Source organism: Coregonus clupeaformis, unplaced genomic scaffold (genome assembly GCF_020615455.1).
Source record: "Coregonus clupeaformis isolate EN_2021a unplaced genomic scaffold, ASM2061545v1 scaf0244, whole genome shotgun sequence".
In the NCBI taxonomy this organism is placed as follows: Eukaryota; Metazoa; Chordata; class Actinopteri; order Salmoniformes; family Salmonidae; genus Coregonus; species Coregonus clupeaformis.
In genome coordinates, this window is record NW_025533699.1 from 63506 (window position 1) to 81860 (window position 18355).

The 18355-nt window shown below is 42.1% G+C and overlaps 1 protein-coding gene across 3 annotated transcripts in view; it reads right to left on the minus strand.

Moving 5' to 3' along the window:
* Positions 1-11160: 11160 nt before the first annotated feature.
* The window catches only part of LOC121562061 (transient receptor potential cation channel subfamily M member 1-like), a 57527-nt gene continuing 50332 nt past the window's right edge, over positions 11161-18355 (minus strand). For 2 of the 3 annotated variants that reach the window (XM_045214364.1, XM_045214367.1), the window contains 7 exons: positions 17320-17494; positions 15497-15517; positions 14714-14858; positions 14218-14423; positions 13830-13962; positions 13318-13551; positions 11161-13082 (listed from right to left, as the gene is read on the minus strand). In XM_045214364.1, the coding sequence (XP_045070299.1) occupies positions 12068-13082; positions 13318-13551; positions 13830-13962; positions 14218-14423; positions 14714-14858; positions 15497-15517; positions 17320-17494 (1929 nt within the window). In that variant the 3' untranslated portion in view covers positions 11161-12067. Of the gene's footprint in view, positions 13083-13317; positions 13552-13829; positions 13963-14217; positions 14424-14713; positions 14859-15496; positions 15518-17301; positions 17495-18355 lie in introns of all 3 variants that reach the window. The other variant, XM_045214365.1, reaches the window with a different exon arrangement.

Consider the following 18355-nt stretch of genomic DNA (forward strand, 5'->3'; position numbering starts at 1 on the left):
TTCAGGGTTGGGTTATAAAAAAATATACGAAACTTTGAACATCCCACGGAGCACCATTAAATCCAATATTAAAAAAATTGAAAGAATATGGCACCACAACAAACCTGCCAAGAGAGGGCCGCCCACCAAAACTCACGGACCAGGCAAGGAGAGCATTAATCAGAGAGGCAACAAAGAGACCAAAGATAACCCTGAAGGAGCTGCAAAGCTCCACAGCGGAGATTGGAGTATCTGTCCATAGGACCACTTTAAGCAATTCACTCCACAGAGCTGGGCTTTACGGAAGAGTGGCCAGTAAAAAAAACATTGCTTAAAAAAAAATAAGCAAACACGTTTGGTGTTCGCCAAAAGGCATGTGGGAGACTCCCCTAAAATATGGATGAAGGAGGGCATTATTTTTTTAAATTTTTTTTTTAATATGTTTTTTTTTTTTGGGGGGGGGGGGGTGGATCAGCTTAATATTGCAGATAGATTGTATCTTCTATCAATGTAATTGTCTGCATCACTTCCAATCCCCCATGTTTTTTATATATATACTCCCCTTTATTACTTTTCAACCCCGCCATCCTTTCCCTACTTGGAGTAAATTAGTGAACAACAATGCCCAGGCCTCTACTTCCGGTCTATACTTACTATCTACACCTTATGGACAGAGTTAATTTTACAATAATTCTATTATATATATATATATATATATATATATATATATATATATTTTTTTTTGCTCCTGAACTTCTTCTACTCTCAACCTCTCCGATCATTTTCCTGATATCCATCCGGTTTGCTTCTATATGCCATATCTTTCTAACTGTGCTCTTTCCCAAAAGCTCCCAACATACAACCTATATACTTATTATGGACACAGTATGCTTACATTATTAGCTATCTTTGTTATTATTTGTTGTTATTTGTTATTAGTCCCATCCTTCAACTCTATTCAATACCTCCCATCTATCTCTTAACACCATCCATATAGGATTTCTATTTGCCATATATATTTCAACCGTACTGTGATGTTTTACAAAAGTTCTGAACCTTTCTATTCTTATTGCTTCTACAGATTGTGAATTAAAAATAAACATTTTTGCTAAAAGTATTATTATATTATTGATTGATTGACTATGACTTTTCAGATCACCCAGTAATGCTATCTGCAAGGTTAGCTCCAGGTAAATATTGCAATCCTTTAGCCATTCCTGGACCTGTGTCCAAAAACAAGCTACAAATGGACAGAACCAAAACAAATGATCTAATGATTCTGTCTCTTTACAGCAAAATCTGCAGAGCTGGGAAGATTGTATCCCCCATATAAATAACATTCTATTGGTAGCAAGAATTTTATATAATAATTTAAATTGAAAGATTCTAATTTTTGAATCCGGTGTCGTTTTGCGTGTCAGTTCATAAACACTATGCCATGGGATTGGTACGTCAAAGATCTCTTCCCAACTATTTTGCAATCTATATGGGACGGCTGTCAATCCTTTGGTCCTTAAGTGAAACTGATATACTTTTTTATTTATCACAGTTTTCCTTAACCAATTATGTTCTTTAATGCAAGGCCGACAGACAAGTTCCTTACTTTCTCCCCCTTCCACTTTCCTCTTCCACTTTTGCGGTAAGGCTGCAATTATTTGGTTGTAATTTTGGGTAGAGCAGTTTTTGTTAGCTGCATGTGCGACATAACTCCACCAGTCCTACCGATGATATCATTTACGAAGATTATACCTTTTTTAAACATTCTGTCAAAAAATAAAGGTTTTTTGTCAATTAGTATATTTGAATTTAACCACAATATTTGTTGCATTATTTGTTCTGTCGTTTCTGGAGGATTAAATTGAAATTGCAACCAACTTTCTATGGCTTGTTTTAGAAATAGTGATATTTGGGAGATTATTTCCTTTTCAAATAACTGAAAGTGAGAGGTTGTAATCTGAATAAAGGGAAAAAGGCCTTTCTTGAACATTGGGTGAGACAATCTTACTAATTTGCTTGAGAACCAGTTCGGATTTAAGTATAACTTTTGTATGACTGAAGCTTTTAGTGATAGGTCTAATGCTTTAATATTTAATAATTTCTGTCCTCCGAATTCATATTCATTATATAAATATGCCCTTTTAATTTTGTCTGGCTTGCCGTTCCAAATAAAATTGAATATTTTTTTCTCATATAATTTAAAAAAAACTGTTCGTTAGGCGTAGGCAAGACCATAAGCAAATAGGTAAACTGGGATAATACTAAAGAGTTAATCAGGGTGATTTTTCCACAAATTAACAGGTATTTTCCTTTCCATGGTAGTAAGATCTTATCTATTTTTGCTAACTTTCTATTAAAATGTATTGAAGTGAGATCATTTATTTCCTTTGGGATATGTATTCCGAGTATATCCACATCACCATCAGACCATTTTATTGGTAAACTACATGGTAATGTAAAATTTTTATTTTTTTAGTGATCCAATACGTAATATAGTACATTTGTCATAATTTGGTTGTAATCCAGAGAGGTTAGAAAATGTATCTAGATCCTCTATGAGGCTGTGGAGGGATTCTAGTTGTGGATTTAAAAGAAAACATGAATCATCAGCGTACAATGACACCTTTGTTTTTAAGCCCTGTATTTCTAATCCTCTGATATTATTATTGGATCTGATTTTAATAGCTAACATCTCGATGGCCACAATAAATAGATATGCCGATAGTGGACAACCTTGTTTCACTCCTCTTGACAGTTTAAAACTTTCTGAGAAATAGCCATTATTTACTATTTTACACCTAGGGTTACTATACATGATTTTGACCCATTTTATAATAGATTCTCCAAAATTGAAATGATCCAGGCATTTATATATAAACCCCAGTCGAACTTTATCAAATGCCTTTTCGAAGTCTGCTATGAATAGCAGGCCTGGTTTCCCATATTTTCCATAGTGTTCTATTGTTTCCAATACTTGCCTTATATTATCTCCAATGTATCTTCCATGTAAAAAACCTGTCTGATTAGAATGAATAATATCCGACAATACCTTTTTAATTCTATGCGCTATACATTTTGCTAGGATTTTTGCATCACAACACTGACGTGTAAGGGGCCTTCAATTTTGTAAATTGACTGGATCTTTATATTTTCCACTTGTATCCTGTTTCAGACCTTCTTCTTGAGTGTCAGATAATCTACCATTTACATAGGAGTGGTTAAAACATGCTAATAACGGTCCTCTTAGTATATCAAAAAATGTTTAGTATACCTCGACTGGTATGCCATCCAACCCTGGAGTTTTCCCAGACTTAAAGTCTTTAATTGCATCCAGAAGTTCCTCCTCTGTAATTTCACCTTCACATGAGTCTTTCTGTGTGGCTGTTAATTTGACATTATCAATAGAAAAAAAATCTCTACAATTAGCTTCAGTTAGAGGAGATGGAGGCGACTGAAAAGAAAACAAATGCTTAAAGTACTTTGTTTCTTCCTTCAAAATATAATTTGGTGAATTATGGGTGACTCCGTCAATTGTAACCAGTTTCATTAAGTTATTTTTGGTAGCATTCCTATGTTGAAGATTAAAAAAGAATTTTGTGCATTTTTCCCCATATTCCATCCAGTTTGCTTTATTTTTATAATATATTACACTTGATCTTTCTTGAATAAGTTTCTCAATTTCTTTTTGTTTTTCCTCTAATTTATTCTGAGCCTCTATGTTACAGTTTTTATTGCCATCCATCTGTTCTGTTAGACTTTCTATTTCCTTTCTTAGTATAAACTCTTTTGTTTTCGAGATGAGTACTGAATTGCATGGCCTCTAAAGGCACATTTAAAGGTGTCCCATACAATAAGGGGATTCGCTGTACCTATGTTATGTTGGAAAAAGTCAGCTATAAATTCCTTTGTTCTAATTATAAATAAATTATCATCCAATAGGCTTTGATTAAATTTCCAATATCCTCGCCCACGTGGAAATTCAGTAAGAGTAATGTATATGCCAATTATATGATGGTCCGACCGCATTCTGTCCCCTATCAACACTTTTTTTTTACTTTTGGTGCCAACGAGAATGAGATAAGAAAGAAGTCAAGACGACTAGCTTGATTCAGTCTTCACCATGTATATCTCACTAGATCAGGATATTTAAGCCTCCATATACAGTGAGGGAAAAAAGTATTTGATCCCCTGCTGATTTTGTACATTTGCCCACTGACAAAGACATGATCAGTCTATAATTTTAATGGTAGGTTTATTTGAATAGTGAGAGACAGAACAACAACATAAAAATCCAGAAAAGCGCATGTCAAAAATGTTATAAATTGATTAGCATTTTAATGAGGGAAATAAGTATTTGACCCCTCTGCAAAACATGACTTACTACTTGGTGGCAAAACCCTTGTTGGCAGGTCAGACATTTCTTGTAGTTAGCCACCAGGTTTGCACACATCTCAGGAGGAACTTTGTCCCACTCCTCTTTGCAGATCTTCTCCAAGTCATTAAGGTTTCGAGGCTGACGTTTGGCAACTCGAACATTCAGCTCCCTCCACAGATTTTCTATGGGATTAAGGTCTGGAGAGTGGCTAGGCCACTCCAGGACCTTAATGTGCTTCTTCTTGAGCCACTCCTTTGTTGTCTTGGCCGTGTGTTTTGGGTCATTGTCATGCTGGAATACCCATCCACGACCCATTTTCAATGCCCTGGCTGAGGGAAGAAGGTTCTCACCCAAGATTTGACGGTACATGGCCCCGTCCATCGTCCCTTTGATGCGGTGAAGTTGTCCTGTCCCCTTAGCAGAAAAACACCCCCAAAGCATAATGTTTCTACCTCCATGTTTGACGGTGGGGATGGTGTTCTTGGGGTCATAGGCAGCATTCCTCCTCCTCCAAACACGGCGAGTTGAGTTGATGCCAAAGAGCTTGATTTTGGTCTCATCTGACCCCAACACTTTCACACAGTTCTTCTCTGAATCATTCAGATGTTCATTGGCAAACTTCAGACGGGCCTGTATATGTGCTTTCTTGAGCAGGGGGACCTTGCGGGCGCTGCAGGATTTCAGTCCTTCACGGCATAGTGTGTTACCAATTGTTTTTTTCTTCTTGACTATGGTCCCAGCTGCCTTGAGATCATTGACAAGATCCTCCCGTGTAGTTCTGGGCTGATTCCTAACCATTCTCATGATCATTGCAACTCCACGAGGTGAGATCTTGCATGGAGCCCTAGGCCGAGGGAGATTGACAGTTCTTTTGTGTTTCTTCCATTTGCGAATAATCGCACCAACTGTTGTCACCTTCTCACCAAGCTGCTTGGCGATGGTCTTGTAGCCCATTCCAGCCTTGTGTAGGTCTACAATCTTGTCCCTGACATCGTTGGAGAGCTCTTTGGTCTTGGCCATGGTGGAGAGTTTGGAATCTGATTGATTAATTGCTTCTGTGGACAGGTGTCTTTTATATAGGTAACAAACTGAGATTAGGAGCACTCCCTTTAAGAGTGTGCTCCTAATATCAGCTCGTTACCTGTATAAAAGACACCTGGGAGCCAGAAATCTTTCTGATTGAGAGGGGGTCAAATACTTATTTCCTTCATTAAAATGCAAATCAATTTATAACATTTTTGACATGCGTTTTTCTGGATTTTGTTGTTGTTATTCTGTCTCTCACTGTTCAAATAAACCTACCATTAAAATTATAGACTGATCATTTCTTTGTCAGTGGGCAAACGTACAAAATCAGCAGGGGATCAAATACTTTTTTCCCTCACTGTATCTACTAGTTCTAATGTATCCATGACATTCACAATTTCCTTAAGAGCATGTGGGTGATTGTTTGTGGTGTGATTTCCTTTACGGTCCATTGAGCTATTTAAAACAGTATTATAATCCCCCACCATAATAATATTGTCTTGAGTTGCTTGCAGGCTTGATAATTTATTATAGATATTGTCAAAGAATTGTGGATCATCATTATTTGGTCCATAAAGGTTAATGAGCCATATCTGTTTATGGTCCAATAACATATTTAAAATAATCCATATACCTTGCGAGGAGGGCATTAATCAGAGATAATAAATAATAATAATATGCCATTTAGCAGACGCTTTTATCCAAAGCGACTTACAGTAATGCGTGCATACATTTTTTTTGTGTATGGGTGGTCCCGGGGATCGAACCCACTACCTTGGCGTTACAAGCGCCGTGCTCTACCAGCTGAGAGAGGCAACAAAGAGACCAAAGACAACCCTGAAGGAGCTGCAAAGCTCCACAGATTGGAGTATCTGTCCATAGGACCACTTTAAGCCATACACTCCACATAGCTGGGCTTTATGGAAGAGTGGCCAGAAAAAAGCCATTGTTTAAAGAAAATAATAAGCAAACACGTTTGGTGTTCGCCAAAAGCCATGTGGGAAACTCCCCAAACATATGGAAGGTACTCTGGTCAGATGAGACTAAAATTGAGTTTTTTGGCCATCAAGGAAAATGCTATGTCTGCGCAAACCCAACACCTCTCATCACCCCAAGAACACAATCCCCACAGTGAAGCATGGTGGTGGCAGCATCATGCTGTGGGGATGTTTTTCATCGGCAGGGACTGGGAAACTGGTCAGAATTGAAGGAATGATGGATGGCGCTAAATACAGGGACATTCTTGAGGGAAACCTGTTTCAGTCTTCCAGAGATTTGAGACTGGGATGGAGGTTCACCTTCCAGCAGGACAATGACCCTAAGCATACTGCTAAAGCAATACTCGAGTGGTTTAAGGGGAAACATTTAACTGTCTTGGAATGGCCTAGTCAAAGCCCAGACCACAATCCAATTGAGAATCTGTGGTATGACTTAAAGATTGCTGTACACCAGCGGAACCCATCCAACTTGAAGGAGCTGGAGCAGTTTTGCCTTGAAGAATGGGCAAAATCCCAGTGGCTAGATGAGCCAAGCTTATAGAGACATACCCCAAGAGACTTGCAGCTGTAATTGCTGCAAAAGGTGTCTCTACAAAGTATTGACTTTGGGGGGTGAATAGTTATGCACGCTCAAGTTTTCTGTTTTTTTTGTCTTATTTCTTGTTTGTTTCACAATAAAAAATATTTTGCATCTTCAAAGTGGTAGGCATGTTGTGTAAATCAAATGATACAAACCCCCAAAAAAATCCATTTTAATTCCAGGTTGTAAGGCAACAAAATAGGAAAAATGCCAAGGGGGGGAATACTTTCGCAAGCCACAGACTGTCTGAGTTAACCTTGTATCTTTATTGACCTTTTATTTCAGTATTTGCACTGTCTCTATGCTCACACACTCCCACACGCTCCAACACAAAAACACTCGCTCCGTCATTTCCCCACTCACATATAACACGCACATACATTTATGCTGACTCTACACACACGCACACACACTCACACACAGTGCATTCGGAAAGTATTCAGACCCCTTTACTTTTTCCACATTTTGTTACGTTACAGCCTTTATTCTAAAATTGATTAAATAGCTTTTTTTCCCTCGTCAATCTACACACAATACCCCATAATGACAAAGCAAATTTCTTAAAAAATAAACAACTGAAATTACACATTTACATAAGTATTCAGACCCTTTACTCAGTACTTTGTTGAAGCACCTTTGGCAGCGATTACAGCCTTGAGTCTTATTGGGTATGACGCTACAAGCTTGGCACACCTGTATTTGGGGAGTTTCTCCCATTCTTCTCTGCAAATCCTCTCAAGCTCTGTCAGGTTGGATGGGGAGCGTTGCTGCACAGTTATTTTCAGGTCTCTCCAGAGATGTTGGATCGGGTTCAAGTCCGGGCTCTGGCTGGGCCACTCAAGGACATTCAGAGACTTGTCCCGAAGCCACTCCTGCGTTGTCTTGGCTGTGTGCTTAGGGTCGTTGTCCTGTTGGAAGGTGAACCTTCGCCCAAGTCTGAGGTCCTGAGTGACCATTGGATTCTTGGTCACCTCCCTGTCCAAGGCCCTTCTCCCCCAATTGCTCAGTTTGGCCGCGAGGCCTGCTCTAGGAAGAGTCTTGGTTGTTCCAAACTTCTTCCATTTAAGAATGATGGAGGCCACTGTGTTCTTGGGGACCTTCAATGCTACAGAAATGTTTTGGTACCCTTCCCCACATCTGTGCCTCGACACAATCCTGTCTCTGAGCTCTACGGACAATTCCTTCGACCTCATGCCTTGGTTTTTGCTCTGACATGCACTGTCAACTGTGGGACCTTATATAGACAGTTGTGTGCCTTTCCAAATCATGTCCAATCAATTGAATTTACCACAGGTGGACTCCAAATCATGTTGTAGAAACATCTCAAGGATGATCAATGGAAACATGATGCACCTGAGCTCAACTTTCGAGTCTCATAGAAAAGGGTCTGAATACTTATGTAAGAGGTATTTTTGTTCTCTATTTGTAATAAATTGGCCTAAATTTCTATAAACATTTTTGTGCTTTGTCGTTATGGGGTATTGTGTGTAGATTAATGAGGATTTTTTTTTATTTAATCCATTTTAGAATAAGGCTGTAACGTAACACAATGTGGAAAAAGGGAAGGGGTCTGAATACTTTCCGAATGCACTGTACAAGCAGCTGCTACTCTGTTTATCATATATCCTGTTGCCTAGTCACCTTACCCATATATATATATCTACCTCTATCACTCCAGTATCCCTGTCCCCTGACCCCTATACATATCTACCTCCATCTCTCCAGTATCCCTGTCCCCTTACCCCTATACATATCTACCACCATCTCTCCAGTATCCCTGCACATTGTTAATATGGTATTGGAACTGACCCTGTATATAGTCACCTGACCCCTATACATATCTACCTCCATCACTCCAGTATCCCTGCACATTGTAAATATGGTACTGACCCTGTATATAGTCACCTGACCCCTATACATATCTACCTCCATCACTCCAGTATCCCTGCACATTGTTAATATGGTACTGGAACTGACCCTGTATATAGTCACCTGACCCCTATACATATCTACCTCCATCACTCCAGTATCCCTGCACATTGTTAATATGGTACTGGAACTGACCCTGTATATAGTCACCTTACCCCTATACATATCTACCTCCATCACTCCAGTATCCCTGCACATTGTTAATATGGTACTGGAACTGACCCTGTATATAGTCACCTGACCCCTTTACATATCTACCTCCATCACTCCAGTATCCCTGCACATTGTTAATATGGTATTGGAACTGATCCTGTATATAGTCACCTTACCCCTATACATATCTACCTCCATCACTCCAGTATCCCTGCACATTGTTAATATGGTATTGGTACTGACCCTGTATATAGTCACCTGACCCCTATACATATCTACCTCCATCACTCCAGTATCCCTGCACAGTGTAAATATGGTACTGGAACTGACCCTGTATATAGTCACCTGACCCCTATACATATCTACCTCCATCACTCCAGTATCCCTGCACATTGTTAATATGGTATTGGAACTGACCCTGTATATAGTCACCTGACCCCTATACATATCTACCTCCATCACTCCAGTATCCCTGCACATTGTTAATATGGTATTGGAACTGACCCTGTATATAGTCACCTGACCCCTATACATATCTACCTCCATCACTCCAGTATCCCTGCACATTGTTAATATGGTATTGGAACTGACCCTGTATATAGTTGCTTACTAACTTATTGCGTTCTTCATATTTCTTCTTATTTCTCGTGTTTTTTTTCTTCTAGTGGTACATTGTTATTGATTATTGCATTGTTGGGGGTTTTTCAGGCCCTGAGGACTGGAGCTGACCGTCCCTGCTGTATGTTCCTCTCAGGTGAATTGTTGCTGTAATGCATAAGTTCCTTTATTTCCCTCAGCTGAGCTATAGAGGGCGCTGTTACAGCATTTTAACTCAGACAGACACGCTGATACTGACCACATACAAGGGTAATTCAAATAATCATATTTTTTATTTCAGAATTCAGTGTTATTCAATCTGTGTTACACAGAAGTAGTTATAATTCTCCCTTTTTAACCCGTTTTGAAGGATCAAGCAAATGTTCGGAAAAGCTATGCATCAGCTCTTACCTTGTTTGTATAATGAGTACCATTTTAGATAAATACAAATATCCCTTGTCTTTATAAGATTGCTGGTCTGTATCTGCAATATCTCGACGGGTCTGACCTAGAGTATGTGGACAACTACAAATATCTAGGTGTCTGGTTAGACTGTAAACTCAACTTCCAGACTCACATAAAGAATCTCCAATCCAAAGTTAAATCTAGAATCGGCTTCCTATTTCGCAACAAAGCCTCCTTCACTCATGCTGCCAAACATGCCCTCGTAAAACTGACTATCCTACCGATCCTTGACTTCGGCGATGTCATTTACAAAATAGCCTCCAACACTCTACTCAGCAAATTGGATGTAGTCTATCACAGTGCCATCCGTTTTGTCTCCAAAGCCCCATACACTACCCACCACTGTGACCTGTACGCTCTTGTTGGCTGGTCCTCACTACATGTTCGTCGTCAAACCCACTGGCTCCAGGCCATCTATAAATCACTGCTAGGCAAATCCCCGCCCTATCTTAGCTCATTGGTCACCATAGCAGCACCCACCCGTAGTCTGCGCTCCAGCAGGTATATCTCACTGGTCATTCCCAAAGCCAACACCTCCTTTGGCCGCCATTCCTTCCAGTTCTCTGCTGCCAATGACTGGAACGAATTGCAAAAATCTCTGAAGCTGGAGACTCTTATCTCCCCCAATAACTTTAAGCATCAGTTGTCAGAGCACCTTACCGATCACTGCACCTGTACACAGCCCATCTGAAATTAGCCCACCCAACTACCTCATCCCTATATTGTTATTTAATTTGCTCTTTTGCACCCCAGTATCTCTATTTGCACATAATCTCTTGCACATCTAGCATTCCAGTGTTAATACTATTGTAATTATTCTGCACTATAGCCCATTTATTGCCTTACCTCCATAACTTGCTACATTTGCACACACTGTATATATATTTTCTGTTGTATTTTCTGACTTTATGTTTTTTCTTTACCCCATATGTAACTCTGTGTTGTTTTTATTGCACTACTTTGCTTTATCTTGGCCAGGTCGCAGTTGTAAATGAGAACCTGTTCTCAACTGGCTTACCTGGTTAAATAAAGGTGAAATAAAAAAAAAAATAAAAAATGTTATTTTGCTTGATTATGAACACGAAATACATTTAATACAATAAAAAGAAGAAAAAAAAACATTCAACAACAACTCAACAATCGCTGTACTTTTCGCCATTCGCTCGCGCAAAGCTGTCCCCCATGAACTGGAATGAATTGGTGGAACCAAGATATGCAACGTTCCTGGGTCTCAGACATCGGTTCTATGCTGCTCCGCTCTGCCACACATCATTGGCTAGTTTATCCCATTCCACAGTGAGTGATACCAGTCAGCCATCGTCAGAAGTCGGTCTCATGTGTTCTGTCTTTCTGTCAGTCTCTACCTCTGTCTCTGTCTCCCCAGTCCCTCCAAACATAGCTGTTTTGTCTTTAACACTGTCTGTCAGTCTCTACCTCTGTCTCTGTCTCCCCAGTCCCTCCAAACATAGCTGTTAGGTCTTTAACACTGTCTGTCAGTCTCTACCTCTGTCTCTGTCTCCCCTGTCCCTCCAAACATAGCTGTTAGGTCTTTAACACTGTCTGTCAGTCTCTACCTCTGTCTCTGTCTCCCCTGTCCCTCCAAACATAGCTGTTAGGTCTTTAACACTGTCTGTCAGTCTACCTCTGTCTCTGTCTCCCCAGTCCCCCCAAACATAGCTGTTAGGTCTTTAACACTGTCTGTCAGTCTCTACCTCTGTCTCTGTCTCCCCAGTCCCTCCAAACATAGCTGTTAGGTCTTTAACACTGTCTGTCAGTCTCTACCTCTGTCTCTGTCTCCCCAGTCCCCCCAAACATAGCTGTTAGGTCTTTAACACTGTCTGTCAGTCTCTACCTCTGTCTCTGTCTCCCCAGTCCCTCCAAACATAGCTGTTAGGTCTTTAACACTGTCTGTCAGTCTCTACCTCTGTCTCTGTCTCTCCAGTCCCTCCAAACATAGCTGTTAGGTCTTTAACACTGTCTGTCAGTCTCTACCTCTGTCTCTGTCTCCCCAGTCCCTCCAAACATAGCTGTTAAGTCTTTTACACTACTGGCTGACTTGGGTCTCTGCACGTAGTCGCCTCTGGTCTTCACCTTCCTGGGGTTGGTGTTCAGGCTCTTAGACCTCAGTGATGGATACATCCTGTCCTCTGCCACAAGCAGAAGGCCTCCACCAGTATCTTTGTCCTCCGCTTCCTGCTTCTCCTCACCGCCATCTTTGTTGCTCTTCCCTGGCTCCTGTTGTTCACCATCTGTCGTTGTCTCCTTGACCTCTGCCTCGTCCTTCGTATCGGTGGTGGTGGTGGGGACTAGCTTCTCCATGGAGACTTTGGGCGTGTGGCCGAACGGGCAGGGGTGGACTTTGTACTCGAAGCGGGCTGCCCAGCGACCCATGGTCGGAGATCTGGAGGTACCCATTTCCTGCTCCCCTGTGAGGGGGTTGTTGACATCTGTGGCCCAAGTTTCCCCCTCATCTCCCCCATCGGCTGGGTTGTACACCATAGCGCTCCTGGATCTGGGCCTGGAGGTCGGACAGTCACTGTGGGTCTCTGGTGGGTGGTACTGCAGGGACCTGACCCTCCCCAGGGGGTATGAGACGGCTGCTTCTAACTTGATCTTCTCCATGGTCACCCCTGCCTTCTCCAGGGCTGCGTCCAGGGAGGCTACAGGGTTGGGCTGTGGAGAAGACCCTGTAGGAGGCTCAGGCCTCTGGGTTTCCTTCTGCCCAGAGATCAGTCTATCCACACTGGAGCTGGAATGCTTCCTCTCTCTGGGCCCCACCACATCTAACGTGGCCCCGTACTCCTTCACAGGGGCCGTGGTGCTGGTCGTCGTTTCTCTCATACTCCCTTTCCTCTCAACCGCCAACCTCTGGCTCCCTTTCCTCTGGCTCCCCATCCTCTCAGGGCTCTTGATGTCCCCGGCCTCGGAGCGGGTGTCATCTCCCATCTCCAGGTGGTACCGGTACAGGCTGTAGCCGTCAGAGCTGACAGACAGACAGACAGACAGACAGACAGACAGACAGACAGACAGACAGACAGACAGACAGACAGATCATCAGTAAATATCATCCTCACATCATCCATAAACACTAGACTACTGTGCTGATAATCAGTAAATATCATCCTCACATCATCCATAAACACTAGACTACTGTGCTGTACACGAATCACCAGACCATTGTCTTTCTCATCTAGAGTCCTTTAAATAAGTTATTAAACCTGTTGACGGAGCTGTGACGGAACAGGGAGGACGGGTCGCAGACTGAGGAGACCCCAGAGTGGGCCCTGACCAGGTCGTTGTGGTCCACCCCGGCCAGCTTCTCCAGGGCGTTCATCATACGTCCGGAGAACTCCTCCAGCTGACCCAGCCGAAGGTCCACCGTCTGCAGGGAAGCCTTCATGGAGGTCTCCCTCTCGTTCACCTCCTCCAGGCGCATCGACATGTTCTCCACCCTGAGAGGAACGAGAGTCAATAGTACCACAACTGTTTGTTTTTTTACGCACCCTGCCCGACTACACCAAATGTATTGGTGGGGATTTACTGATAAATATGAACAACTGTAGCGAATATTTACATTTTTACATTTTTAGTCATTTAGCAGACGCTCTTATCCAGAGCGACTTACAGTTAGTGAGTGCATACATTTGCTACAGTTGCTTATTTCAATGTAAGCAGTCCACCAAAGAGGAAAGACCATATAGCTTGCCGGTCTCTCATAGAGCATGCAGACCTCTCAGATGTGACCCTGATGCGCTCGTCGTTAGACGACTGCTCCTCTTCCTCTTTCTCTCTGAAATACTCCTCCACACACTGCTCCTCGAACTCATACAGAGCCTTCAGCTCCTCAGCATTCAGCAGCAGCTCTGTCAGACAGAGAAACACACGTCACACGCTGGAGCTGGGTCTGTGGAATTAAACTGCTTCGGAAACCCGGTAGAACGCACTGAAATCCGTCTTGAAGGACCAAAGCCAGCCAACCAGACAGCCAAACCAACCGGCTGGCCAGCCAGAAAACCCATTCGGCCAGCCAACCAGCCAGCTAATCAATCAACCAATCATTCAATCACTCACTCAAACAATCAATCAGTCAACCGATATCACCCAAAAACCCCACTGACGTAGTCCTTTGTTGTCCCTGTCGTCCTGCTCGCCCTCTGTTCTCCTCTTGCAGCGGCGGCAGACGTGCTTCAGAATGATGAAGACGTGGCTGAAGATGATGAGGGGCGGAGGGAGGAGGGGCCGGTCGTGGAACTTCATGATCAGCTGGTAGCGCTGGAACTTCCAGATCTGGTTGGAGACGGACTTGACCTCTAAGAAGGTGTTGCTGTTGGTCAGAGGTAAGGACGGACGAGAGGCTCAATCAGTGCGCTGCTTTTACCAACCAGGTCTCCTGCACAACACCACAACACAGTCAACTATATGTACGCATAATGCATCATGTAATGTGGTGACCGTGATTACCACGGCCTAAGGGAGAGAGTGTTCGTGGACCAGTTGGTAATGCGCCCGACTGCGGAAGGCCACGGAGTTGTGAGTTCGCTCCTCACTTCAGACCTCGTGCTGCTCCCCACCGCTTGGTTACACTGGTAGTCAGAAGTGGGATCCATGACTTACTTGAAGACAGCGATGAGTAAGTTGACCAGGAGGATGTTGGCCACCAGCAGGTAGCAGGCCATGATGGCTGGAGTGAGCCATGCTCCAGGGATACAAGGCGGAAGCTTCTTCCCATCTTCATCGTACATGTTATCACCGCATGGCGCTGGAAACACAGGCTCAATGTCAGGCTACAGTAATACTACTGCTACTACTAATACTAATACTACTACTACTGCTACTACTACTACTACTACTACTACTACTACTACTACGACTACTACTACTACTACTACTACTACTACTACTACTACTACTACTACTACTACTACTACTACTACTAACTAGATAAGTACTTTTCCATGAAGAACATTGTGACTTGCTTCGGCAAGTAAAACTTTTTTTTATAGTTTTACTTAAGCGAAGCAGTGAAATAAAGTCAAAGTTAAATATATTAAAATATCTGGTCTGATTACTTTGATAGACTACCATGTCAACCTTATTACTTTGGAGGGAGGGGCAGTTTTTCTTTAATAATTTCTTTGTAACACGCTTTTCAAAAAGCCAAAGTGCCCTTCCAGCAGGGCACTAGCAACAACAGCAAGGATGGGTGAAACAACTTTTACATTTGCTGTATTTTTCAATTGATCAAAAGTTGGTTAGCTAGCCTGAATCCATTTCATTGTATGATATAAAAGCAAAGAGGTGATTTGTCCAGTGGATTTTGTACTGCAGTAGTACATACTGAAACAGGGTATATGTACTGTAGGATTGTATGAGGGCATAGTACAGTTAGATACTTACGATTTATTTCCATTGCATAGACTACCAATCAACGATGCGACGGAAGTGGAAAAATATGAGAGAGAGAGAGGAAGAAAGAGACAGAGAGAGACAGACAGACAGAGAGACAGAGACAGACAGAGAGAGACAGAGGGACAGGGAGAGAGAGACAGACAGACAGAAAGAGAGACAGAGACAGACAGAGAGAGACAGAGGGACAGGGAGAGAGAGACAGACAGACAGAATGAGAGACAGAGAGAGAGAGAGAGAGAGAGACAGAGGGACAGGGAGAGAGAGACAGACAGACAGAAAGAGAGACAGAGAGAGAGAGAGAGACAGACAGAGAGAGACAGAAGGATAGGGAGACAGAGACAGACAGACAGAAAGAGAGACAGAGAGAGAGACAGAGAGAGAGACAGAGAGAGACAGAGGGATAGGGAGACAGAGGCAGACAGACAGAAAGAGAGACAGAGAGAGAGACAGAGAGAGAGAGAGACAGAGAGACAGACGGAGAGAGACAGAGAGAGAGAGAGAGAAAAGAAAGCAGAGAAACAGAGGAGAACAACAATACAACAACAACAACCAAAACCAATAATCAATAATCAACATGAGTCTGCCAAGAGGAGGACTTTGCATCTCTATTGAGTATGATTTGATTAAAATCATTTGATTCAATTTTATGCAATGTAATACAAAATCATTTCAATCATCCCTTCAATTTTCACTTTTGTAAGATGTATTTGATCCATTGTTTGTTCACCAATCAAATCTTTAATAATATAAAAGTTCCATTGCCATAGAATGTTTGGATCCATCCAATATTTCAGATCAGTAGTTAAATGGATTGGTTTTTGATCTCTGGATGATGCTTTGTGTATACTGTATAGAGTTTTATAATGATTGCTTGGATTGTACAGTTATGAAATGTGATTAGATGCTTCCATGCCGTCTGGTCTATCTTCCTCTGGGCAGAGACTAAAACCCCTCCACCTCTATCATGTGACGCAGTGACGTCATCCCAAAAGGGCACCTTATTCCCTCATTCCCTCTGGTCAGAAATAGTGCACTATATAGGGAATAGGGGGCCCTTTGGGATGCACACAGTATCTCTAGCAGGCAGATGATCATTGGAAAAGGAGGACCAATCATTTTCCATTTGTTAAGAAAAAACACACTTTCGTTAGTGGGATCACTTATACGGATAATTCAATATGTATCATTGGTAATTTACTTACACAAGCAATACATGGAGAGTTCATTTTATTGTTAGTAATAATTCATTTTAAATAAACCTGTCCCTAAAGTCTAATTGATTAAACTCAGTAGATGCATGTGACCAATCAAATGAATGAGGCCCTTACACACTGTCACCTGACACCAACACACTGTCAACTGTCACCAACACACTGTCTATATGAGTCCCTTACACACTGGGGGGGAGGAGCAGGGCGGGGGGGGAGGAGCAGGGAGGGGGGAGAGGAGGAGGCAGGGAGGGGGGAGCAGGGAGGAGAAGGTAGGGGGGAGAGGAGAACAGAGGGAGATGCATCAGAGACTACAGAGAATGGGACCAGAACACAGGGTTTGTTCCACTGGGATTGAGACTATAGAGATTATGACCAGAACATAGGATTTGTTCCACTGGGATTGAGACTACAGAGATTAGGACCAGAACATAGGATTTGTTCCACTGGGATTGAGACTACAGAGATTAGGACCAGAATATAGGATTTGTTCGACTGGGATTGAGACTACGACCACTATCACAACCATCATGGGATTAGGATTGAATTGATCATCCGCCCATGAAACAGGAAACATCATCTTACTATTAATGTCACTCTTACGGTCTATGGAGTCAGCAAACACCTCCCCATAGATCATCCAGTAGGGCATGTAGAAGATGTTCCTGGCCAGACGCCATGTTGGGATCTCATCAGGGTGCAGGATGGCCTGCCGCGCCACGCCGAAACTCATCAACACCACCAGCATGATCACCACAAAGTACAACATGTCAATCATCTGGAGGGGACATAGAACACAACATGTCAATCATATAGGTGACATAGAACACAACATGTCAATCATGTAGGTGACATAGAACACAACATGTCAATCATGTAGGTGACATAGAACACAACATGTCAATCATGTAGGTGACATAGAACACAACATGTCAATCATGTAGGTGACATAGAACACAACATGTCAATCATGTAGGTGACATAGAACACAACATGTCAATCATGTAGGTGACATAGAACACAACATGTCAATCATGTAGGTGACATAGAACACAACATGTCAATCATGTAGGTGACATAGAACACAACATGTCAATCATATAGGTGACATAGAACACAACATGTGCTCCTGTAAGTCGCTCTGGATAAGAGCGTCTGCTAAATGACTCAAATGTAAATGTCAATCATGTAGGTGACATAGAACACAACATGTCAATCATGTAGGTGACATAGAACACAACATGTCAATCATGTAGGTGACATAGAACACAACATGTCAATCATGTAGGTGACATAGAACACAACATGTCAAACATGTAGGGCCGATTCTATTCCTATTTCACTCCTGTTGATTTAAGCACTTCTCAGTAGTCGCTATTCAGACTTACCGTATGCAGGTGCTTACCGGGCTTTGCAGGCATGGTTCCCTTGCACACACTGAATAAATTGAATTCAACTGCTGAAAACCCTCCCACTTGCTGGCCAACAGATTTCCTTGTAGAGTTTTCATTCAATAGGGTTTTCATTACATTTATCTAAAGCCATCCCTTTAAATACAATGTATCTTTAATTAGAATTTTCTCTACAGACTCACTAGAATATATATCTGGTTCAGAATAGTGATCAATGAAAGAAAACC